Source organism: Balaenoptera ricei, chromosome 16, assembly GCF_028023285.1.
Source record: "Balaenoptera ricei isolate mBalRic1 chromosome 16, mBalRic1.hap2, whole genome shotgun sequence".
NCBI lineage: Eukaryota > Metazoa > Chordata > Mammalia > Artiodactyla > Balaenopteridae > Balaenoptera > Balaenoptera ricei.
Genome location: NC_082654.1, coordinates 120,853,625 through 120,876,510, shown reverse-complemented (window position 1 = coordinate 120,876,510; position 22,886 = coordinate 120,853,625). Strand labels below are relative to the sequence as shown.

The window sequence follows — 22,886 nt, the reverse complement described above, 5'->3', positions numbered from 1 at the left end:
AGAATTTTTTTTAATTGTATTGGTATTTTTGGCTGTTGACCTAGACAGTAATTCTGCTCTGTCATATCTGATTGCTCTGTGATACTTATTTGAATAGACTGAAATTGAGTAATCGTATACTTGTTAAAAAAGTGACACATTAATCTGAAATTGGTTCAAACCCTTTTCTCAAACATTTTCTGAATTTTGTAATTATAGGGATTTCTTTTAATGGACCATAATTGCTGTTTTTCTTATTATACTTCATCTTCTTTCTGAATGGACTTAAGGTCTGTCTTTGGTCAGTGTGAAGCGAGGGAGCTATGGCCCTGTAACTACTATTTTATCCCAGAACTACCTACCAGTCTTTTAATTTAAAATGTTATAAATTATGCTTTTTAAAGCAGAACGTTTCACTGGTTCGTCAGAGGGTCCCTTGAAAGTGATTTGTCAAGGGTTAGAAGGTTAGCAATATAAAGGTATTTATCTGTGTACCTACCTTAAAAAAAGAGCAGCAAAAAGAAATGTTTATGGGGACTTCCCTGGTGGTCCAGTGGTTAAGACTCTACACTCCCAATGCAGGGGGCCCAGATTCAATACCTGGCAGGGAACTAGATCCCGTATGCCACAACTAAGAGATGCTGCAACAAAGATCCCAAGTGCCGCAACTAAGACCCCACGCAGCTGAGTGAATGAATGAATGAATGTTTATGATGTCCACACATACAAATGGTTTGGCTTTTGGAAAAAAGCTACTAAACTAAGCTTTTCCCCGTCTTTGTGCTATACTCTTAAAATAACTGTAAGGAACCAAATGGATGAAAGCGTCATAGTGGAGAGAATTCCCCGTCGTACCAGTGGTTAGGGCTCTGTGCTTCCGACTGCAGGGGGCACGGGTCTGATCCCTCGTCGGGGAACTAAGATCCCACATGTTGCACGGTGCAGCCAAAAAAAAAAAAAAAAAAAAGACTGAAAAAGAAATAAATAATAGTTAATAAAACTATTTTTTTTAAAAAAAAGAGAACTTCATAGTGGAAGGAGAAGGTAAGAAGGGAGTATGATTTACTTTATTAATAGTGTATCGGTGTGCAATATTGTTTTCATGTCCTTTGGCTTTTCCAATTGTAGAATATCATTTTCTTTAATTTAAGCTCAGTCATCGTTCCAGAAGATTCTGAGAACAGACTGTTATTGTAAAGAAAACAGAAATTTAACTGAACAGGATTTACCATTTTCTTTACTTAAATTGGGGTATATATTTTCATTTTAATCTATATTTCAGATTTCAAAAGAACAAGGCCTTGAAGTTCTACCAGAACACGATCCAATTCGTGACCAGAGTTGGTATGTGAACAAAAAGCTTCGCCAAAGACTGCTTGAGGAATATGGAGTCAAAGCCTGCACTCTTATTCAGTTCCTTGGTGATGCCATTGTCTTACCAGCAGGAGCACTTCATCAGGTATATAAAAAGTTGCTTCTAACACACTTGTTACTGAAAGAACCAGAAAGAAATTGTTCTGAGTATAAATATAAATGAAAGAAGATGTAAGAAAGAGAATGGCCTACACCAGTATGCCTTCATTAAGAAATTACTGAAACAGCTTTTCAGTGCTTGATGAGATCTGATGTAATTAAATGCTTTGAGACCTTAAATTGTATAAACATGAGCCAGATTTCCATTTTTGTATTGTTACTGTTTGGTGGATTGAAATCTTAATTTCAAAGACTTTTTAAGAAAAAAAGAGTTTACTGTATATATTCAGTTCTCAGTAGTTGAGACCTAACAGTGGGAGGGGGGAGTATCAGGACTTAGAGATGATACATTTTCTAAGGCACCAAATATGAGTAGAATGAGTTATTAGGTAGACCATTCCATAATTCAGCCTTTCACTGTACTTCCTGCCTCTTTTTAGTTCGCTAACGTAGCAATAGCATGTCGAAAGAAAGATGCTACGTAATTTTTATAGCTACTGATTCACAAAACTTTAAAACTGAAATACACATCTAGTCTTTGTTTCTGTGGCTTGACTGTGTGGCACCTAGAAGAATGGCATAGAATCGATGGTTATATGGAGGGTTTGGATTAAAAGCATACAGTGGGTTCCTATAAGTAGACTGAAGCTACCACAGAGCAGTTTAGCGCTCATAGTAACAGAGTGCAAAGGAAACCCGAGAATCCAGAAAACTAGTTTGCCTCAGAGTTGGTTCCCCACCTTTGCCACCACCTGGTTATTGAGATGTGTCTGATGTGTGTACTTTTACCAAGCAAAGTTTCCTACATTTTATATAACTATATGCAATTATTGCCTGTGTAATATTTGTGACACTATTATAACAGCCACAAATATTTCTTAAGTGAGAATAGTTGCTTAGTTTTTAAGATGTCAAGTTCAGGGTTAGATTTATCATTCTTAGATCTCAAACAGCATTTACCGTAAAATATAATTAAGTGTATTAATTAAATGAATGGATTATTTATGTTAAATTGTTTTATTTTCTCATGGACTTATATCATTTCAGAGATGTGTCATTTATGATTCATGTTTAACTGGGATTCACCCCACATACTATTCTTTGGGCTTCTAGCCTCTTATCAGAAAATAGCTAATCTGTATTCAAATGTAAAATGTCCTCAAAGGAGCAGTCTGTTTAAGAGAATAGCACAGTAAATATTTTTCTAACTAGGGGTAATTATTTGATAATACAAAACAGGTTCCCTTGAAAATCCTTACTCACATACTCAGTTTATCCAGTATCCATTTTCTTAAAAGTCAAACTGGACAGTGCATTTTTTAGGTATCATTTGCATATAATAAATGTACTTTTTAGTGTACAGTTCTGTAAGTTTTGACAAATATGTAGTTAGGCAACAACACAATCAAAATAACATTGCCATCACTTCAAAAAATTCCCTCTTACTCCCCCCCACTCATTTTTGTTTTTAATTTTTATTGGAGTAGAGTTGATTTATAATGTTGTATTAGTTTCAGGTGTACAGCAAAGTGAATCAGTTATACATACACATATATCCACTCTTTTTTTTAGATTCTTTTCCCATACAGGCCATTACAGAGTATTGAGTAGAGTTCCCTGTGCTATACAATAGGTCCTTATTAGTCATCTGTTTTATATGTAGTAGTGTGTATGTGTCAATCCCAGTCTTCCAATTTATCCCTCCCCTTCCTTTCCCCCCTGGGTAACCATAAGTGTTTTCTACATCTGCGACTCTATTTTTGTTTTGTACATAAGTTCATTTGTACCATTTTCTTAGACTCCACATATAAGCGATATCATATATTTGTCTTTCTCTTACTTCACTCAGTATGACAATCTCTAGGTCCATCCATGTTGCTGCAAATGGCATTATTTCGTTCCTTTTTTATGGCTGAGTAATATTCCATTGTGTATATGTACCACAACTTCCTCATCCATTTGTCTGTTGATGGGCATTTAGGTTGCTACATGTCCTGGCTATTGTAAATAGTGCTGCAGTGAACATTGGGGTGCATGTATCTTTTCAAATTACAGTTTTCTCTAGATATATGCCCAGGAGTGGGATTGCTAGATCATATGGTAGTTCTATTTTTAGTTTCTTAAGGAACCTGCATACTGTTCTCCATAGTAGCTATACCAATTTACATTCCCACCAACAGTGTAGGAGGGTTCCCTTTTTTCCACACCCTCTCCAGCATTTGTTTGTAGATCTTTTGATGATGGCTATTCTGACCAGCGTGACCTCACTGTGCTTTTGGTTTGCATTTCTCTAATAACTAGTGATGGTGAGCATCTTTTCATGTGCCTTTTGGCCATCTGTATGTCTTCTTTGGAAAAATGTCTGTTTAGATCTTCTGCCCATTTTTTGATTGGGTTGTGTTTTTTTTTTGATATTGAGCTGCATGAGCTGTTTGTATATTTTGGAGATTAATCCCTTGTTGGTCGCTTCATGGCAAATATTTTCTCCCATTCTGAGGGTGTCTTTTCATTTTGTTGGTTTTCTTTGCTGTGCAAAAGCTTTCTAGTTTAATTAGGTTCCATTTATTTTTATTTTCATTAATCTAGGAGGTGGATCAAAAAAGATCTTGCTGCTGTTCATGTCAGAGAGTGTTCTGCCTGTTTTCCTCTAAGAGTTTTATAGTATATGGTCTTACATTTAGGTTTTTAGAGTTTATTTTTGTGTGTGGTGTTAGGGTGTGTTCTAATTTCATTCTTTTACATGTAGCTGTCCAATTTTCCCAACACCACTTATTAAAGAGAGTGTCTTTTCTCCCTTGGACACTCTTGCCTCCTTTGTCATAGTTTAGATGTGCGTGGGTTTATCTCTGGACTTTCCATCCTGTTCCACTGATCTACCCCCCACTTTTTAGTCAACCTCTTCTCCTGACATTCCTACAACCACTTATCTATTTTCTTTCCCTATAGTCCTGCCTTTATATGAATGTCATATGATTGGAATTATACAGTATGTAGCCTTTGAGTCTGACTTTTCTTATTCAGTATAATGTATTTGAGTTTCATCCATGTTACTGTGTACATCAGTAGTTGTTTCTTTTTATTACTGGGTAGTTTTTCATTGTTGTTTTCAGTCTGGGGCAATAATAAATCCACTATAAGCCACATTTACATACAGGTTTTTGTATGAATATAGGTTTTCATTTCAGTTGGGTAAATACCGAGTAGTGGGACCACCTGGTCACATGATAAGCGTGTGAGTAACTTTATAAGATACTGCCAGGCTGGTGGTTGTACCATGTTCCATTCCCCAAAGCAGTATATGTGAGTCCCATCTCCTCTGCTTACTGTCAGTTTTGTTTTTAAGCATTTGAATCTCACTATGGCTTTAATTTACATTTTCTTAATAAGTAAATATGTTGAACATCTTTTCTCATGTTTATTTGCCATCTGTAAATCTGTTTTGGTAAATGTGTTCAAATATTTGTCCATTTTTTCAACATGGATAGGCTGGGATATATTAAAATTAAGAATTTCTGTTCATTAAAAAAAGCACTATTAAGAGAGTGAAAACGTAACCCAAGAGTGGGAGAAGTAGTTGCAATACATTTATATATACATTTTTGTAATTGGGTTCTTTTTTTCTTACTATGTTGAATGTCTTTATCTACTCTAAGTTCTTTATCTGATATGTGCTTTTGCACATATATTCTCCCAACCTGTGGGTTGTCCTTCCATTTTCTTAATGGTGTCTTCCAAACAGCAGTTCTTAAATTTTGATGTTCAGTTGATCAATTTTTTTTAATGTATTATATACTTTTATTGTATCTGAAAAATTTTGCCTAGCCCAAGATCAAAAAGACTTTCTCTTAAATTTTCTTCTAGAAGTTTTATAGTTGATAGTCTTACATATAGGTCTGTTATCCATTTTTAGGTTAATTTTTGTATATAGTGCAGAGTGTGGACTGAAGTTCAGTTTTTTTGCATATGGACATGCAGTTGTTCCAGTACTGTTTGTCAAGAAAACAATTTTAAAATACTTTCTTTTGAAAATGTAATGCATTCATATGATTTTTTAAAATTCAAACAAACAGTACACGATGGTTCACAGTGAAAATTAAGTCTTTTTCTCACCTTTGCCCTCAGTTCCTCTACTCCAGAGGCAATCGCTATTATGCAGAGAGAGTCCCTGCATGTAAATGTCTCTCTACTGCTTATACTTTCCTGGGGGAAGAGAGGGAAGAGAATAGCCTTTTTTTCTCAAAATAGTGGGCAAAGTAATCCTGTTAAAAAGCTTAGTTCACAAGTCACTCTGCTTTAGCCTCACTTAAACAGTATGTACTTGTATTCTATTCTATACTCACACACACACTCCTACTTAAGATGCTATACTTAAATAGACTGAAACAGCATCTAGACTGGCAAATTCTATTCTGATCTCTGCCACTAAATTGTTGAGTGTTCCAAGTAAAAACTTCTCTGCTGCATATTTTGGCACAGAATTGCAAGAATTTCTACCTTCCTTCCCTTATGTGATATGATAATGACAGCACAGTTATTTGTACTCTGTTTAAAGGGTGTTGTCCATGACTCACAAGTGGTGGTAATGTGGTTTTGAGAGAGAATTAAAAGGAAGTATGAACTCTTAACAATGTTAACTTGGATTTAAGACAATGCGCATTATTATTTACAACTTACGTAGTCCATAGAGGTCCTGAAAACTTTTCATTGATGGCTTCAACACTTCCAGTAAACCACAGGTAGCCCTTTAAATAACCCTAGAGTCTCAGTGCTTCCCTCACACTTTAGCATACATCAGAATTCCTGGAGGGCTTGATATAACACAGATTGCTAGACCCCATGCCCAGAGTTTCTGATTCAGTGGGTCTGAGGAGGTACCTGGAATTTTACATTTCTAACAAGTTCCCAGGTGACGCTGACGTTACTGTCCAGGAGCCCCACTTTGAGAACCACACAGATAGGAAGCCCTTGCAAAACCCAAGGCATGTAACAAAAAACTTTCGTCCAAATGATAGTGCATGACTTGACTGGCCAGCAGTGCTAGGGAAGAATCAACATACCTTTCTTTGATTTGTCAGCAGTGAGCACTTTGAGAAGCCTGGGGCGGGAGGAGAGACGGACACGGGACAGCTCTGTGCAGCGGCATTCAGATGTGTATGTCGGCAAGCTGAGCGACAGGATCACAGCCACAGCCCTCTTTTTGTATTCTAAGAACTACTCTAGAATTGCAGGCTTAAAAATCTTCTGTTGGCAAACGTGGCTGAGTCTGTGAAACCCTGTGTATACCCTTAGATAAAAGCAGGTGAATCTTGACCTCCAGGATTTACTTTCTCAGCTCTAGTGTCCTGAGGTTTGGAGTAGCTTTTAGTTTTAAACAGCAACAGTTTTTTTAAATTAACACAAAATCTTTACTGATAATTTTGTTCTCATCTACTTAACTGATTGTATTTGGTCATTCAAGTAAGTTAATAATATTGCTAAGTTGTAAATTCTCTACATTCTTATGACTAAAAGGACTCAGACAAAATCAGTGTCAAGATAATAACTTTTCCTACTCTGAAAACAAAAGTTACATTTTCTTAACATTACCTATTTATGATTACAACTGATCTTGAAGGCAAGTATGAATAAGACAGTCTGCCAAGGAAGTGAAATGTAAATGACTCAAAGATGGCACAAAAAGGGGTAAGTGGAATGGGAAGTTCAAATATATTCCACCTTAAAACTGAACCTTGCCTTTGCAAACTAACCCTTAAGTCTTTAAGAATATATGTCAAGTTGAGGTCATTAGGAAACAAAATAACATCTTGTAACCACTAATGAAAGTCACTGTTCTAAAAGTGATTTTAAAACAACCATAAGAATCAACTTTTTCAGAGCTCTGGAATCTAAATTGAGAACTTACATCGACCAGGGGACTGCTTAATGAAGAAGAGGACATCTGAGTTTTGGCCTTCAAGGAAATCTCTGACAGGTCACTGGCTGACCACCTGAGATAACCGAACAGAGACATCAGTGAGCACGCCAGAAGAGGAATAGTCTTTGCAAAATTAATTTGGAAAGGTCACAAAACAAATGGATGACTACAATCCCTGTCAACAGCAGCAGACTCTGAGGCAGGGGAGAACCTGATTCTAGTTACCACATTATAATGTTTAGATGTCCAGTTTTCAACAGAAAGTCACAAAGCATACACAGAAACAGGAAAGTAGGGCCCACTCATGGGGAAAAAATACCTCAACAGAAACTGTCAAAAAAAAAAAGAAAAGAAAAGAAACTGTCCCTGAGGAAGGCCAGACATCAGACTTACTAGATAGACTTTTAAGTCAGTTATCTTAAATATGCTCAAAGGGCTAAAGGACTATGGAAAAAAGAAATAAAACCAGGCAAATGATGTATGAATGCAATTAGAATATCAGTGAAGAGAAATTATTTTTTAAAAAATAGTTGCATATGCTAAAAGTTACATGCTAGAACTTCAGAAGGACTTAATCCCCATAGCGTGTTCAGATGAATGTAAGATAAGACAGGGCATTTGGAGCCTGTGTATGCTGGTATGACTGAGTTCATGTAGGACTGTAAAGCATCTGTTAGACAAGATATCACAGGAGCTGGGTTCCTGTTGACTTGCCATTTATTGGCTGATTTATCTTGGAACAGGCGCTGAACTGCTTATCCATAGTTTCCTGCTCTGTGAAATAGAGCATCTGTTCTACAGACACATAATGAAGATCCAATGAGACTGTACAGCAGTGCTGAAAATGTGAGGCATCCACTATGTTCATCCTCCACAGGAATCAACAACCTAATGGTTAAAGGAAGAAAATGTTTAATATATATGCTACCGAGTTATCAGTAAAGGCACAGTGCTTCAGTTAAAGAATAAAGACATCTGCAGCTGTTCAGGTGGTCACTATGCCCAGAGGAGCAATTCCAGCCCCTTTGGAATTTCATCACTCTATCATCAGATTTTTTTTCCACAGTCTCTATTCCCCACTTGTTATCTCCCTCTGCTCACTTCTCCCAACGAAATTTACTTTCATACTTTAAAAATTAAAATAAATGTAAATGTTTAGTTTTTCAGTTATTTCTCCTTTCCCAGGAATTTTATGATATATTTTAATATCACTAGAGGACAGCAAAGAAACAAAATCCAGATTGGATAAGCTTGGTCCTTTCTCATTATCCTGAGTGTTGATAGAAAGCAGTTCTAAGAAATTGTAAAGTGCAGAGTTAGTTTGTACATGCTGAACAAATAACAGGTAAGATATTGACTGGCTTCTTGTGAATACCATTTAGTCAAGAGAGGGAGAACTAGTAGAAAAACAGTTGTACTGATGCCACAAGAGACTGAAGGGTATCTTTAATTGGTTGATTTGAAAGAAAAGGCACAGAAGAAAAAAAAAAGGCACAAACAAAATCCTCGGAGAATTCTAAAACTGTTGTGGTCAGTAGATCTGTCTGGAACTACAGTTTTCATCACAGTTCCTCATAAATAATCAAACTAAGTTTCATTTCCTTTCATCTACTCTCTGGTGTAAAAGTTAACAGTGAAATGACCAAATGCAGAAAGTCAAAGGAGCAACAACAGACATACCGATTGATTGCACTGATTGGTGAAACAGATACCTTCCAGTTAGCGTTTTGTTGTTGTTGTTTTTAAGTAACACCCCAAAATCCACCTTGACAAAATTGATAATTAGGATCTGATTATCAGCCTCTCTGAAGGATTCCTAGAAAAGTTCTTTTCTTTGCATCGTTTAAAAATATTCCATTTACATGAAGCTTTTCAGTGATAAACTTTCTCATAAAGTGTAGTGTTCCACTTTGAAATGCATTTGATGTTTTGGAGAAAATAAGTTCTCTGGTGAATTGTCTCTTGTGTTAGCAGACAACTTTGCTTCTCTTTATTCCCACCTCCTAAAACTTATACTTTTCTGTTTCTGTTTGGGGAATAGGTACAGAATTTTCACAGCTGTATTCAGGTAACTGAAGACTTTGTGTCTCCAGAACACCTAGTACAGTCATTTCATTTAACACAAGAACTGAGACTTTTGAAGGAAGAAATCAATTATGATGATAAGCTACAGGTAAGAGATGAATTTTCTAACTAGCTCCTGTTCTGCAGGCTTTTTATATTCAGAATTATAAAACATGCATAACAGCTTAGGCCATCATTGCCTAGTTTGTCACATTAGGATAACAACCAAAGATTAACGCCAGTATTTAATTATATGACTAATTTTAACTTTTGGCTTAACAGTTGTTTTTTTTTTTTTAATTCTGGTGCAGTTTTCATTTGTTAATTTATCTCCTGCTGAAGTGATTAGAAATACCAACATCTCTTTCAGGTTAAAAATATCTTGTATCATGCAGTCAAGGAAATGGTGAGAGCTTTGAAGATACATGAAGATCAAGTAGAGGCTATGGAAGAAAATTAGGTGTGGTCCAGTTTGATGTTTTTAGGCCATTGAACTGGAATTACTTACTCTTGAACAATGATATGTATGTACACTGACTTAAGCTTCATAAAACCATCAGTGCCAAGAAATTCTCTTTGTAGTAATTACTTGTTACTGACACCACAGCAGTATAGCATAAGTCACAGCTCCTGTGATTCAGTGATACTAAAACAAGCTAAATTTTAAAGCAGCAATTCATAGCTGTTTTTGTATTATAGTGTATATGATGTTTGTGAAAATGCCAGATTTAAAATGATGTATTTATTTTTGGACAAAAATACAAAATTCTATGCTATATTGTTGATCAAGTGTAAATGTGACTCTGTACAGTTTACTAAAATAACTGATATTTTTCACTACATTGAGACAGTTACTGTGAGAATAGGACACAAACACCAGCTACTGCCTGCATTTGGGAAATTGCTGAATCGCACAGCATACATGTCATAATTAGAAAATTACTGCCAAATGATTGTAAAATTTGTAAAATATAAAGTATATAAAGTAGATACTAAATACAGACACTTCAATATTTTGTTGAAGCTATTGACTGTACAATTAAACATTTTCAAAAGGTGTAATTTATTTAAAGTTGTCTCATTTTGGTAAAATTTATGTGAACTTTTAAAGCTAAATATTAAACTTAATATGCTATGTAAATATATACATATATACATTTAATGATGTATTTTTTTAAAACATTGGCTTGCTTTTATTTGTTAAAGTGCAAGTGTTACATACGGCTTTGTAAAGTTGAGAGGGGTTTTACATTTTCCATTAAAAGGACTTTATCAAAAATTGGCTAGTCTAAGAGTTCTCCCTCTTGATATGCCTATTACTGGGGGCTTCGTCATCATCAGGGTGACTACCAGCATTTTCTTGTGATACAGTGTCCTCTCCCGGAACACTTCCCTCTTGTCTTTGATTCTTGTAAGCTTTTTAAGCTTTCTTCAGATGTTGTTATAGATCACAAGTAAGTGCCTCCACTTTCTTGTCCTGTGGCCCAGCTAATGAATACAGGTAACTCCAACATTTCTTATTTGTGACTAAATACATTTAGTTGAAAGAGGAACTCATACATTAAAGTCATGATCATGAGAGTATGTGGTCATAACAATATCAAATAAGTGCCCTTCGCCGCAGAGACGCTGTTGCAGGGAGAGGAGGAGAGTGGGGGCAGGTGGCAGAGAAGAGCCTGCGGCCAGCCAGCCTGGGTTGAATATGAGTTCTGTTGTTACTTACTGTGTGACCTTGGCAAGCTGCTTTAATTTGGAGTCTTGGCTTTAACAGCTGACTCCCGTTAGCAGTTGGTTGCTTGAGGAGGCTCACATAGTCCTACCCTAACCTTACCTTTTGAATTTTACTGGAAATATGTAGCCCTCCACTGACACCTGCAGGATGTTGAAGGGATGGCCTTTTCTTATCTATCTATCTGAAAGCACATAGCTTAAAAGAAAAAAGTGGTAGCCTAAGTTGTGACCTTGTAAGCTGCTTGGTTTTTATCCTGTTGCTTATGTCCACCATTTTTTAGTTCCACGTAGGCCGTTATGCCACCGTCTACTCCAGGCAAGGTTCAGCCAGGAATGTGAGCAATTACATTTCACGCTAATACTCTACCTGGCACGCGGGTTAATGGCATGGATGATAACTACTTGGCCAGTGGTTTGAAAAGGGGGGGTGGGACTGGTGAGTATGTGCATCTGCTTTTGTAAGATTCTGACTTTTTAATAACCATTTTTCCACAAGTGCCTCAACTCATTAAATGGTTATGTTTTGCTTAAACGTTTTCGTATATTCCATTGGATTTAATTTTGATGTGAAATTAATTTCAAGCCCATGATACTAATTCTGGAGTAGACCATCTCCTTCCGGTCCCCTAAAGTCTGCCAGGGCCCAAAGTCTTTGGTGGTTTTCTTCCAAAATGTTTTTGCTTCTCTTGCTGTTGTTTGAGCCACTTTTAAACCATCCTGCAACCCCTATAGAATAGCTGAAGCTAAGGCAGATCAAGCCTGGCAGTGTGGCTTTCAGAGAAAACTCATCTGATGAGAGTATTCTATCTATCGTCTGAATCCCATGCTAGTGACCTAATTCTTGGTAAGTGGTGGGGGGGGAGTGGAAAGAGAGGACCATAATGCTTGCATCAATCATTAAAGACATTCTTTGACTTTTTATGAGGCTGGGGAGCTGTTATTGATCCAATTTCTGATGGACAAATTCCTCTGACCATTTACTTTATCCCCTCCATCCTTCTGGTTGGCTCAGATGCTCCTCACATATGAAAGCATCTGAATATGTCCATTTCTTCCAGACAGTGAAGTAGTATTAAATGTGCAGAATAATTTGAAAAACTTCAAGATCAAGGAGACTTTATAAAGGGAAACTTGTGCTGAATATTTGGGTCCCTCCTATTAAATTTATTCTAATGTCATTTGAACCTGCATATGAATTCCTTTTCCTGATTAATGAATTACTACATGCATGGCAGAATTTCTCTTCCGCCATGCATTTTGGGATTGTAGCACCCATAGAAATCGTCTAGTTCTCTGTTACTTCCCTTTGGTAGATAGGGTATGGGTTTAACATTATCTAGGTAAGAATAGTGAGCTTCAGAAGAAAAGTGTACTCATGTACACATACTATAGATACAGCGTGTTCTATTTCTAGATGCCAATCTGTCAAACCCCAGACCAGATCAGGATTTTCAGCCATAGAAGAGGGAACAGAAAATGACAATTAAAATCCTACAGCTATTCAGTATACAAAACACAATGAATTGGTGTAACAAGTAGCCAAGATACAAAGGTATATGCCACCAACCCTGTCACCAACATTCAGACTCAAACCTTTCCAAAGTCCAAAATTTATGACATTCCTGGCTATCCAATAATTAGGTTAACCTTGATGGTTACGTCTTGAAACCATATAGAAGGTACAGGAACTGAGTAGTAGTAAAGTACTTCGGTTATCACAGTAATCAGTCTGGCTCTTTGAATGAAAGCAAAGTGACTTTCAAACAAAAATGAAATGTTAGTAAGCTCTGGGTCACTGGCTGCATACAAAGTGGCTTCCCTTTCTTGATTGGGGAGATTTCCACAGCTGACTTAAGCTGTTCAGTCAGTTCTCTGTGTATGATGAGCCAACCAGCTGCAGCTAAGACTGGAGGATTGTCTGTGTTTTCTGTGCTTTATCTATAAAAAGGATCTCAGCCCTGGGGACAGCGGTGGGTATTGCAAGGATCTGTGTTGTACATGTAGGTCAGAGCTGGACTCCATTTTGCAAGGTGGTATATTCTGAGGGACACATTAGGAGTTCAGCACTGTTTTCCTGCCCCCTAGATCTTGAATGTAGATTTGACAAGTGAAAGATACGGATAGCTGGGTCAGTGAACAAATGGAAACGAGTAAGTGCAAAATGAGATGGGAACTGACTCCTTTCCCAGGAGAGCCCGTATAGTCCTCTGCCAGCACGGTGAGGATGGTAACTGACTCACAGGTCCTATCAAACTACTGTAGAACACAGGACAAAAAGCAAAAGGATCAAGGTAAGTCATACAGGTTTAGTAAGTGGAAGAAGTTCATGATAAAGGGCATGCAGGGATCACTGCCCCCGGCCACGCGTGCCTCACAAAGCATGAGAGTTATAATATGTGGGGACATTTTGGGATAGGATTTATTATGTGTTTGGCACTGGTAATATGATAAATTATTCATTAGGAACCTCAGGATTGTGCCGTCAATGCTAAATGCTATGTAACAAGTACAGTGGATCATTGTGCAACACAGGCTTAGGGGCTTTGACGCCCGCAGTCGAAAAACCACATATAACTTTCTAGTCAGCCCTCTCTATCCAGTTTCGTGTCCAAGGACTCAAGCAATGTGGATCATGTATGTTGTACTATAGAATTTACTGGAAAAAGTCCACGTAAGTAGTCACACAGTTCAAACCCCTGTTCAAAGGTCAACTAAGGTGTAAAACACATGGAAAAGGTGTAATACATATTGCCTGGGGTTAAGGAAGGCTTCAGAGAGGTGGCAGTATTTGTACAATCCTTCAAGGAACAGAAAAAATGGGACAGAGCGAATGTTGGGGACATATTAATTTGCCTTCAGCCCTTTTCCATAGACACATTAGCTGTTTGAGACTTCGAACATACTTTCAACAGTGACTTACAAAATCATTTACTCTTAAACTCTTGTTCTAGAGGAGGAGAGGGGTAGGAGCTGCTTCTGGGACTGCCATTATAAAAGGTGAAGGATTCGGTTCAATAGATACCTTCCAGGATATGTTACAGGCAAGGGAGTGTAGTCTCATCTCCCCCATATTCTGCAGTTTAGAGTACAGATTATTTTCATAACAAACACCTGGAGACACGATGATCACTTGAGGTACTTTTCTTAAAGTCAACTGAAATTTTAGCCAACCTAACATTTATTATGTCCAGTCGTTCTTTGGAAATTGGTAACCATATGTGGCATATAGGGGAAATTTTCACCAAAATTTTCTAATAACTTATTCTTTTTTTTTTTGCAGAAACAAATGTTGAACAACACTTTGTTAGCAAACTTTTTCCAGATAGAAAGGGGAAAAGCCAGCCTACAACCTTTTCCAGCCTATAACCTTTTAGGAAAGGAGACAGAATCCCATTATACTTAATTCCTAAAAATCACAGCACCGTGCAAAAAGTCCAATAAAACCCACGGGACTTAAAGGGGGGGGGGGGGAATGGGATTTGTGCATAACATTGAAAACCTTTATCAGAAACATTTTTTAAAAGGCAGTGGTGGTTTTACATAGGTTAAATATTTAAGAAACAGATTAACACTACAAGTGTGGCACTTTACCTTGAAGATGACTGGAGGTTTGCTTTGGAAGTGGGTGTCCGAAGGGTTGCAGCTTGTGACTGAGATATTGTGAAGTGGTGGAAGGAGGGTTATCTGAAATTAGAGGGAAAGCTGTAACACCAGATCTGGACGGGTATGGCTTAATACCACCGGGATAGTTCAGGTGCCATACTTAAGTTTTCCCTGCAGTCAAAATTGCCTCTTAGGCAAACATAAAGTTCACATTATGCTCAAATTGTTCCCTATATATTAATCACGCTTGGGTATATCTGCCTTTTCGAAACAGCTGAACTGACTGTACAACAAAAGATTATTCAGATCAAAGCTTTCTAAAGCCAATGAACCCACAGGATTTCAGAAGGTTCTAGGACTAGTATTAAAAAGTTGGAACATCCGTTTAATTGGTTATCAATGACTTAGTCATCCTGTCACACACCCTCCCAGAGGAGAAATGAAAGTAGAAATTAAGCCCATTTAAATTGAGCCTGGTGACAAATGATTATGTATTCTAAAAGAAATATACAAGCTCCAGAAATTGTACAGTCATGGGAAGTTGCTGTTCATCCTGGTTAGTGGATCTTTGAGGCACTACATAGGACATACTGATCTACTGTACTCTGCTTTCACATAGGGTACCTGAGATAGGGAGTCCACATTTTGGTCTCAGCATTCCATTCACATCTTTCCAACCACTAGCAGTTCCACTACTGTCAACTAAACTTTGGGGAGAAGGGTTTATTAAAAGTTAGGGATGACCACTAAGTCGCCCTGAAACTGTTTGATTTTTAAAACCTCAGGAATTTAAAAAATTGCTTCATCTATTTTTTCCTGATTTATCAAGATAGGTGAGTACTAACAAGTATAAAGAACTGAGGGTAAAAGCGGCTGACAACTCTATTGGTTTACCTCCCACAAATCTTTATGTATTTTTCCACTTTACGGAGCATAGATCACGTGTTATATAAAAACTGGTATTATGTTAGTTGGGAAAAAAAATTATGTCATTCTGACATTTAAACTAAATATTTCTAATAGCTTTATAATCCCACAAATAGATTTATTATCGCATAACCATGGAATGGCAATGCTGTTTTTCAGCTGGGCGGAAAAATTGAGCCAAAGTCCAAATCTCTGTCTTGAATTGTGATCCTATTCATTCTTTTGCCAGTTTTGCAGTAAATGAGTTATGTTTCAAAAATTCAACAAATTCCTCGAGTACTATATATTCAACCTTAAAGACCAAAGAAAGAAAAGGTCCTTCTAGAATTTACCACGATACTCAAAAGTGTTGGGTATTTAAATAAACGAAAATTGGTTTGTGACCTTATTGCTGCCTCTACAGAACTTTTAGTTTTTACTCTGAAGCTAAAGAATTTTGTGGTAGTGGTTAGCATCTGTTTCAAATACCTGGGCCCCTCCCTGGACAGCCATTTCCTCTTAAGAACAGGGAAATAATCTGATCTAAAGCCAATAAAAAAACCTATCGGTGGCAACAGAGGCCCTGGGACTTCATTATACTCTCAGTACTGAGACTTCTTTAGAGAATTAACTTCCAGGGAAGATAAGCCTGAAAGTCATCTGGTTCCTCAAATCAAGAATCCCCTTTCTCAGACCACAACCTCCCTTTCTTCTTTCTAGAAGGTATCTTTTACCTCTGGGAACCCGCAATGAGGCAGGCATTAGTCCCTCAATCCTACCCTACTCACTAATCACCTAAACTTATTGTATCGTTTGTCTTCCTGGACTCTTAACCTTCAAGATATTTGTATCTTGATTCCTTCACCTCTTTTCCTAGTCGTACCGAGAAAACACTACCCTTTTTTTCCCAATTTAATGTCTACCATAGAGAAACAAACGAAGGACCACAGAAGCTGGCCCCAGCCTTACCAAGACCCTTTTGGCTACTGAGCCAAATATTTTCCATTCCTCAAGACCAGGGCCTGACCCTGGCCCCCTCACTTTCAGGAAATGGGGGGAAGGACAATCCATATGCGCCTCCCCCAAATTTCCTCGTGTGTGTCTTGCCATGATCTGATTCTGACCAAGCTTACTCAGTTCCTCCTCCCCATTTCTGACTCCATGCCTTTGTTCTTTACCTAGGAAGCCATTTCCCCATCCTCTGACCACATCACTACTTCCATGAAGGCTACGCTACTTATAGTTTTAGTGGCAGAAGGAAAGATGGGTATTTATTAAGTATCTGGTGCCTGTATTTCAGACGACACTGATTTAAATTTTTTCGCCTACACATAGCTATAACACCACTCTTGACTATGAGAATATTTACTACAGACCAACTAAGGATTTTTTAACTCTGCAGCCCACCACAAACTCCTTCAAGCGAACAAGAACCAGAAAGTTTCTCACCGTCCACTAGATGGCACTGTTGGTCTGCGGTGACTCTTAGAAGGACAGGCTGCCAACTGGAACAAAATAGACAAATTCTTAAAACAGTCATGCCACTTGCTCTGGCAGAGGTCTCCAATTAGGCTACACTGGGATTATGACAAAATATGATAAAGATCACTGTCTAGAATGATTCGATAAATAACAGCTATTATTATTATTACTACAGTTCATGTCTAGACTCTTCAAATAGGTTATAAACAGCCTATAGCAGACTGCCTCACACTAGTATTTTTTTTTTTTTTTTTTTTAGTATTCTTTTAAAACAAAACTTTAATCACAACTCCTCACAGATGAAAAGGGATAACAAAGAAAATGGACATTAGGGTTTTCTGCAAGTGCTTGTAAGGACAAGCTCAACTTTCATCAGGTGGTCTCCAACTTCTCCTTGGGAAGCAGAGTAGCTGGGGTGCAGTGGTATAGTATGCACCTGAAGGGAAATCTGAATGACCAGGCCCCTTGGCCATAGTAGGAAAACTAGACAACTCAACTGGGCCAGTGTGGCCCAATAAAAGCAGCACAGGACTGCTAGTCAGACCTCTCTTCTCGGCTCTGCTCCCAATCTGGTATAAAACTTCACGTAACTCCTGAACTTCTGGGCCTCAATTTCTTTTTTTTTTTTTTTTTTATAAAATAATAGGTTTAAAGGTTCTAAAAATTACAGCATCCAAAACATATCAAAACAAAAAAGTTACCAGCCAAAGCAATCTTGAGAAAAAAAGAACAAAGCTGGAGGTATCATGCTCCCTGACTTCTGGACTATACTACAAAAAACTACAGTAATCGAAACAGTACGGTACTGGCACAAAAACAGACGCAGAGATCAATGCAACAAACTAGCTCAGAAATCAACCCATACACATATGGTACTGGCACAAAAACAGACACAGAGATCAATGCAACAAAATAGCTCAGAAATCAACCCATACACATACGGCCAATTAATCTACAACAAAGGAGCAAGAATATACAATGGAGAAAAGACAGTCTCTTCATTAAGTGGTGCTGGGAAAACTGGACAGCTACATGTAAAAGAATGAAATTAGAACATTTTCTCACACCATGTAAAAAAACTCAAAAGGGATAAAAGACCTAAATGTAAGACTAGAAATCATAAAATTTCTAGAAGAAAACAGGCAGAAAACACTCTTCGACATAAATCATAGCAACCGTTTTTTTGGATCTCTCTCCTCAGGCAAAGGAAACAAAAAGCAAAAAGAAACAAATGAGACCTAATTGAATTTAAAAGCTTTTGCACAGCAAAGGAAACCAGGGACACAACAAAAAGACAACCTACTGAATGGGAGAAAATACTTGCAAATGTTATGACCAATAAGGATTATTAATATCTGAAATATATATATAAACAGCTCAATATTTAAAAAAAAAAAAAAAAAAAGACTGAAGACCTGAATGGACATTTTTCTAAAGAAGACAGATGGACTTCCCTGGTGGCACAGTGCTTAAGAGTCCGCCTGCCAATGCAGGGGACACGGGTTCGATCCCTGGTCTGGGAAGATCCCACGTGCTGTGGAGCAACTAAGCCCGTGCGCCACAACTACTGAGCCTGAGCCCAAGTGCTGCAACTACTCAAGCCTGTGCACCTAGAGCCTGTGCTCCACAACAAGAGAAGCCACCGCAATGAAAAGCCTGCGCACCACAACGAAGACCCAACGCAGACAAAAAATAAATTTAAAAAAATAAAAAATAAAAATAAAGAAGACAGATGGCCAACAGACACATGAAAAGATGTTCAACATTGTTATTCAGAGAAATGCAAATCAAAACCACAATGTCACCTCATGCCTATCAGAATGGCTTATAAAATGGAATATTACTCAGCCATAAAAAAGTAAATTTTCTGCCATTTGCACTAATATGGATGGACCAGTAGGGTATTATGCTTAGTGAAATACATCAGAGAAAGACAAATACTGTACGTTACCACTTAAAAAAATAAAACAAATGAATATAACAAAACCGAAACAGACTCACAGATACAGAGAACAAACTACTGGTTACCACTGGGGAGAGGGAAGTGGGGAGGGGCAAGATAGGGACAGGGGATTAAGAGGTACAAACTACTATGAATAAAATAAGCTACAAGGATATACTGTACAGCACAGGGAATATAGCCATTATTTTATAATAACTTTAAATGGAGTATAATCTATAAAAATGTCAAATCACTATATTGTACACCTGAAACTAATACTGTAAATCAACTACACTTCAATTAAAAAAACAAAAAAGTGCTTAGAAAGTGTTAAAAGCTGAAAGATAATGTATTTAACATTTTGAATTGACTTACCTAGAGACAAAATATTTTCATTACTTCAATAACCTTGTGTTAAAACACCAGGGATAGACAATGGCTTGAAGAACTATTTTGAAAATATCTTCTTATTCCCCCTTAAGCATGGTTTCCAAAGTATGGATTTACCTGTGGTTACCATGGCAGTATAGCTAAAACTGTTACTACAAACATTTCTTTCAGAAAATTAGTATGTTTTCGTCAACATTCTGAGAAAAGTTGAAAGAACTCAGGACTATGCCTTCTAATGCCCAAATAGTTATCTGGGTTCAAAAGCAAGAGGCCATCAGGAAGTAAGGAAGGACAAGAGTCTACTCCCCTTCCAGTACATGCATCATTCACTTTCCTTTAGTGGAAGCAAGCTTTCCTTAAACCCCTTTCAGGGCCTTAAGCTAGACAGAGAAGACAGGAGAACATCTTAAAAACAAACCTCAGCTAGGAGATGAGGCATGTGCCCTGTGGAACAATTAAACAAGTGTTTTTGTTTTAAGGACCTACTCCATGGAGACACTGCTAGGCTGCCGCAAATGTACCAAGTCATCTGGTCAAAAGGCACATACATTCTATTGACAGACTCAAATCCAAAACCTAAAAACAAGATCAAACAAGAGGACGAAAGAGTGTGAATAAAGCTTCAAAGACAATGGAAAAGTAAAATTAGTCCATTTAACATGAATTTTGTTAGTGGAAATGCATAGAACAGGGTCCTGCAAAATACATGTCAAACTGCTAAAAGTAACGAGAGGGAAGGGGGAGGGGAGACAGCAGAGGAAGAACGGGAGGGTGCCTTACGAAGTGTTCACGTCAAAACATAAAGCTCATTTTTGAAAGTGAAATGGCTACGCTAATAATAGTTTATTACTGGCACAATCTTTCAAATCTCAAGTTTCATAAGGAAGGTTAGGCAAGCAAAGTATTCTCAGAGTCTAGGATACTACAACACTGAGATGGACAATTAACAGAGAACAGAACTCTCATGATATTTTAAGAAACTAGTTTAATTTGGGTTTCATCTGCACCAAGATGAGACACAGGAAAAAAGTGACTTCTGCATGGTCATCCATCTCATCGTACTTCTGCTAGTTTCATCACTAGACGTGTGAGCCCAACCCTACCCCCTCAACCCAACTGTCCCCGATTCCCTCAGGAGAGGTGGTATGCTGTTCGTCCATATTTCTGCCTCTCCCACAATAAACTAAGTCTACGCTTTAAACACACCGAGTGGCTCACACCCAGAAGTTTCACTTAGGTCTTCCTCTTCACCTTCCCCTCCTGGGACATCACTGGACTCTGCAGAGAGGTGAGTGTTCACGCAGTGCTTTGCAGCCTCTGCTCTGAACGGCGGGCGCGTGCCCACAATGGCCGCCGCCCGCCCGCCCGAGCCCTTTCCATGTGTGCCAGCCCAAGAAGGCTGGGAACACATTTAAACCTCACGAGCTCCCTTGTTCTCTTCCACCTTGGTTGTAGGGGTAACTGACTACAAAACGCTGAGGAAAACCTTTAACATACCAAAGTAATCGTCTGACAGAATGTCTTCAAATTCATACTCAAAACTTCCAACACAGAAGCCGTACAAAACTTGCTCTTTATCTACCAACCACATTCAACGAAGGTATAAAATACAATTACTTTATTGATTTCTTACAATCAATACTGCCAACCAGCATTACTTCCACTCATGCATCATTAAAAACAAAAGGATATTTCCTTGGTATTTTCAAATGATGCATTATACAATAAACAAAAAAAGTTAGAACTTAAAATGCACCCTGATTAATTATGTAAACTGGTAATTTTTAAAAAAAGCATAACTAATAATTTGGTTCCTTTCTTCATAAAATGGAAATTTAAATATTTCTCCTGATAGTCTTGAGGTTATCATTATGTTACGAGTAGTGCAAAGTGTGGCACACAGTTTCTTCTAGAAAGGTGTGTCTTACACACCTTATTAAACAAAGGAAATGTGCATAACAAGATGCATACAGTCAATGCATGAACAGAAAGCATGTTTCAAATAGAAGGTAGCCCCTCAGGCAACCGTTATTATTTAGGTTTTGCATTATCATTTATGGCATTATAGATTAATTACACATAACATACTTTTATACATTTTAACCCTGAAGAAAAATAACTGTTGCTTGAAAAAAATTATTCCAGGTAGCCATTTGGTTTGTATCAGGAGAAAGTGAACCTCCAAGAGTTTAGTATCTGCCAAGTCTGGAATCATTAGCTCGAGTCAGTAAATCCGATGCGCGACATACTTCACAGTGACTGTTTCCGAGTCTTGTCAATGCCTCTTCTCCGCAGGATGCTGGATGCAGCATCTCCGGGATACCCTTGCATGTGGTTTTCCCTTTTTTTTTTTTTTTTTTTTTTTGCTCGATTAACTGTATTACCGTATTATTTTCTCTTTTTCACCTCTTCTATGGCCTTCCATTTTAATTATTCATAAGTCCTTTCAGAATATCTTCAGAGAGTTCCATGAGGGGAAGTTCTGGAGATGGAAAATCCAAGGGAGGAAGATTGGGTATTGGAATATCCTTGGCTTTCCCAGTATTTGATGCAAACCTCTGCCAGGTTGAAGAGGCTGTAGCAGTTTCTGCATGTGGTGGCAAGCTCCATAACTCTGATTTTTCTACAAAATCAGCATCTACATCAAGCTCCTTTTCTATCGGGCCTTTTAGAAGTCTGGCCTTTTCAGCCTTTAGCTGTTTATTTTCTCTCCTTAATCTTTCATTCTCAGACACGAGGAATTCCACATGCCTCTTCAAATCTGCAATTTTGGTTGCCTGCTCCTCTATAATTGTTTTATCATCTTTTGGGGCTTTGCTTCCAATGCACAGCTCTGTTGGCTCGCTCTTCTGCTGAAGTAAAAATAGTAGTGTGTCTGGATCCCTGTCAAAGACCCCCTGAATTTCAGGCAAGTGTTTCTCTGTGGAAGGGCTATAATTCTGAGAGAGCAGGGGGCTCCGGCTGTCTGCATCCTCAGCAGAGGGTCTGTGAGATGCCTGAAGCTGGGCAGCAGCATCCCTGTCTGTGCCCTGCTGGGCTTTCCATCTTTCCCCCCGCGTTGCCCTCTTCCATCTCTCCTGGATGAGGAGGAGCTGTTTCAGGTGGCTATCCCTCTGCAGTTCCAGTGACAAATGAGCCTATTACACAGAAGGAAAGGGACAACTTAACATTTTAAGCCACTTCAGTAATGTCTGGTAAATACTATTTCAGTATCTTCTTTTCTGAATAACCCAACAGCACTTAAAATTTTTTATTTATACTGTTTGCAATTCAATAGAACCTCTAACACTTTTCAAAGTAACTAAATCTTTCTAAGTAAGCTAACATTTTCATTCATAAACAAAATACCATTCAAGAAGTCAGAAGGGGGCTTCCCTGGTGGCGCAGTGGTTGAGAGTCCGC

The 22,886-nt window shown here is 38.0% G+C and overlaps 2 protein-coding genes across 12 annotated transcripts in view; one reads left to right on the top strand and one right to left on the bottom strand.

Moving 5' to 3' along the window:
• The window catches only part of JMJD1C (jumonji domain containing 1C), a 316,251-nt gene extending 305,560 nt beyond the window's left edge, over positions 1–10,691 (top strand). For 8 of the 9 annotated variants that reach the window (XM_059899599.1, XM_059899594.1, XM_059899595.1 and 5 more), the window contains 3 exons: positions 1,262–1,438; positions 9,408–9,539; positions 9,801–10,691. In XM_059899599.1, coding sequence (XP_059755582.1) covers positions 1,262–1,438; positions 9,408–9,539; positions 9,801–9,890 — 399 coding nt within the window. In that variant the 3' untranslated portion in view covers positions 9,891–10,691. The other variant, XM_059899596.1, reaches the window with a different exon arrangement.
• The window catches only part of NRBF2 (nuclear receptor binding factor 2), an 89,913-nt gene that overhangs the window by 37,365 nt on the left and 29,662 nt on the right, over positions 1–22,886 (bottom strand). For 2 of the 3 annotated variants that reach the window (XM_059899611.1, XM_059899612.1), the window contains one exon: positions 21,185–22,621. In XM_059899611.1, the coding sequence (XP_059755594.1) occupies positions 21,911–22,621 (711 nt within the window). In that variant the 3' untranslated portion in view covers positions 21,185–21,910. Of the gene's footprint in view, positions 1–14,752; positions 14,846–17,119; positions 17,176–21,184; positions 22,622–22,886 lie in introns of those variants that run through there. The other variant, XR_009497932.1, reaches the window with a different exon arrangement.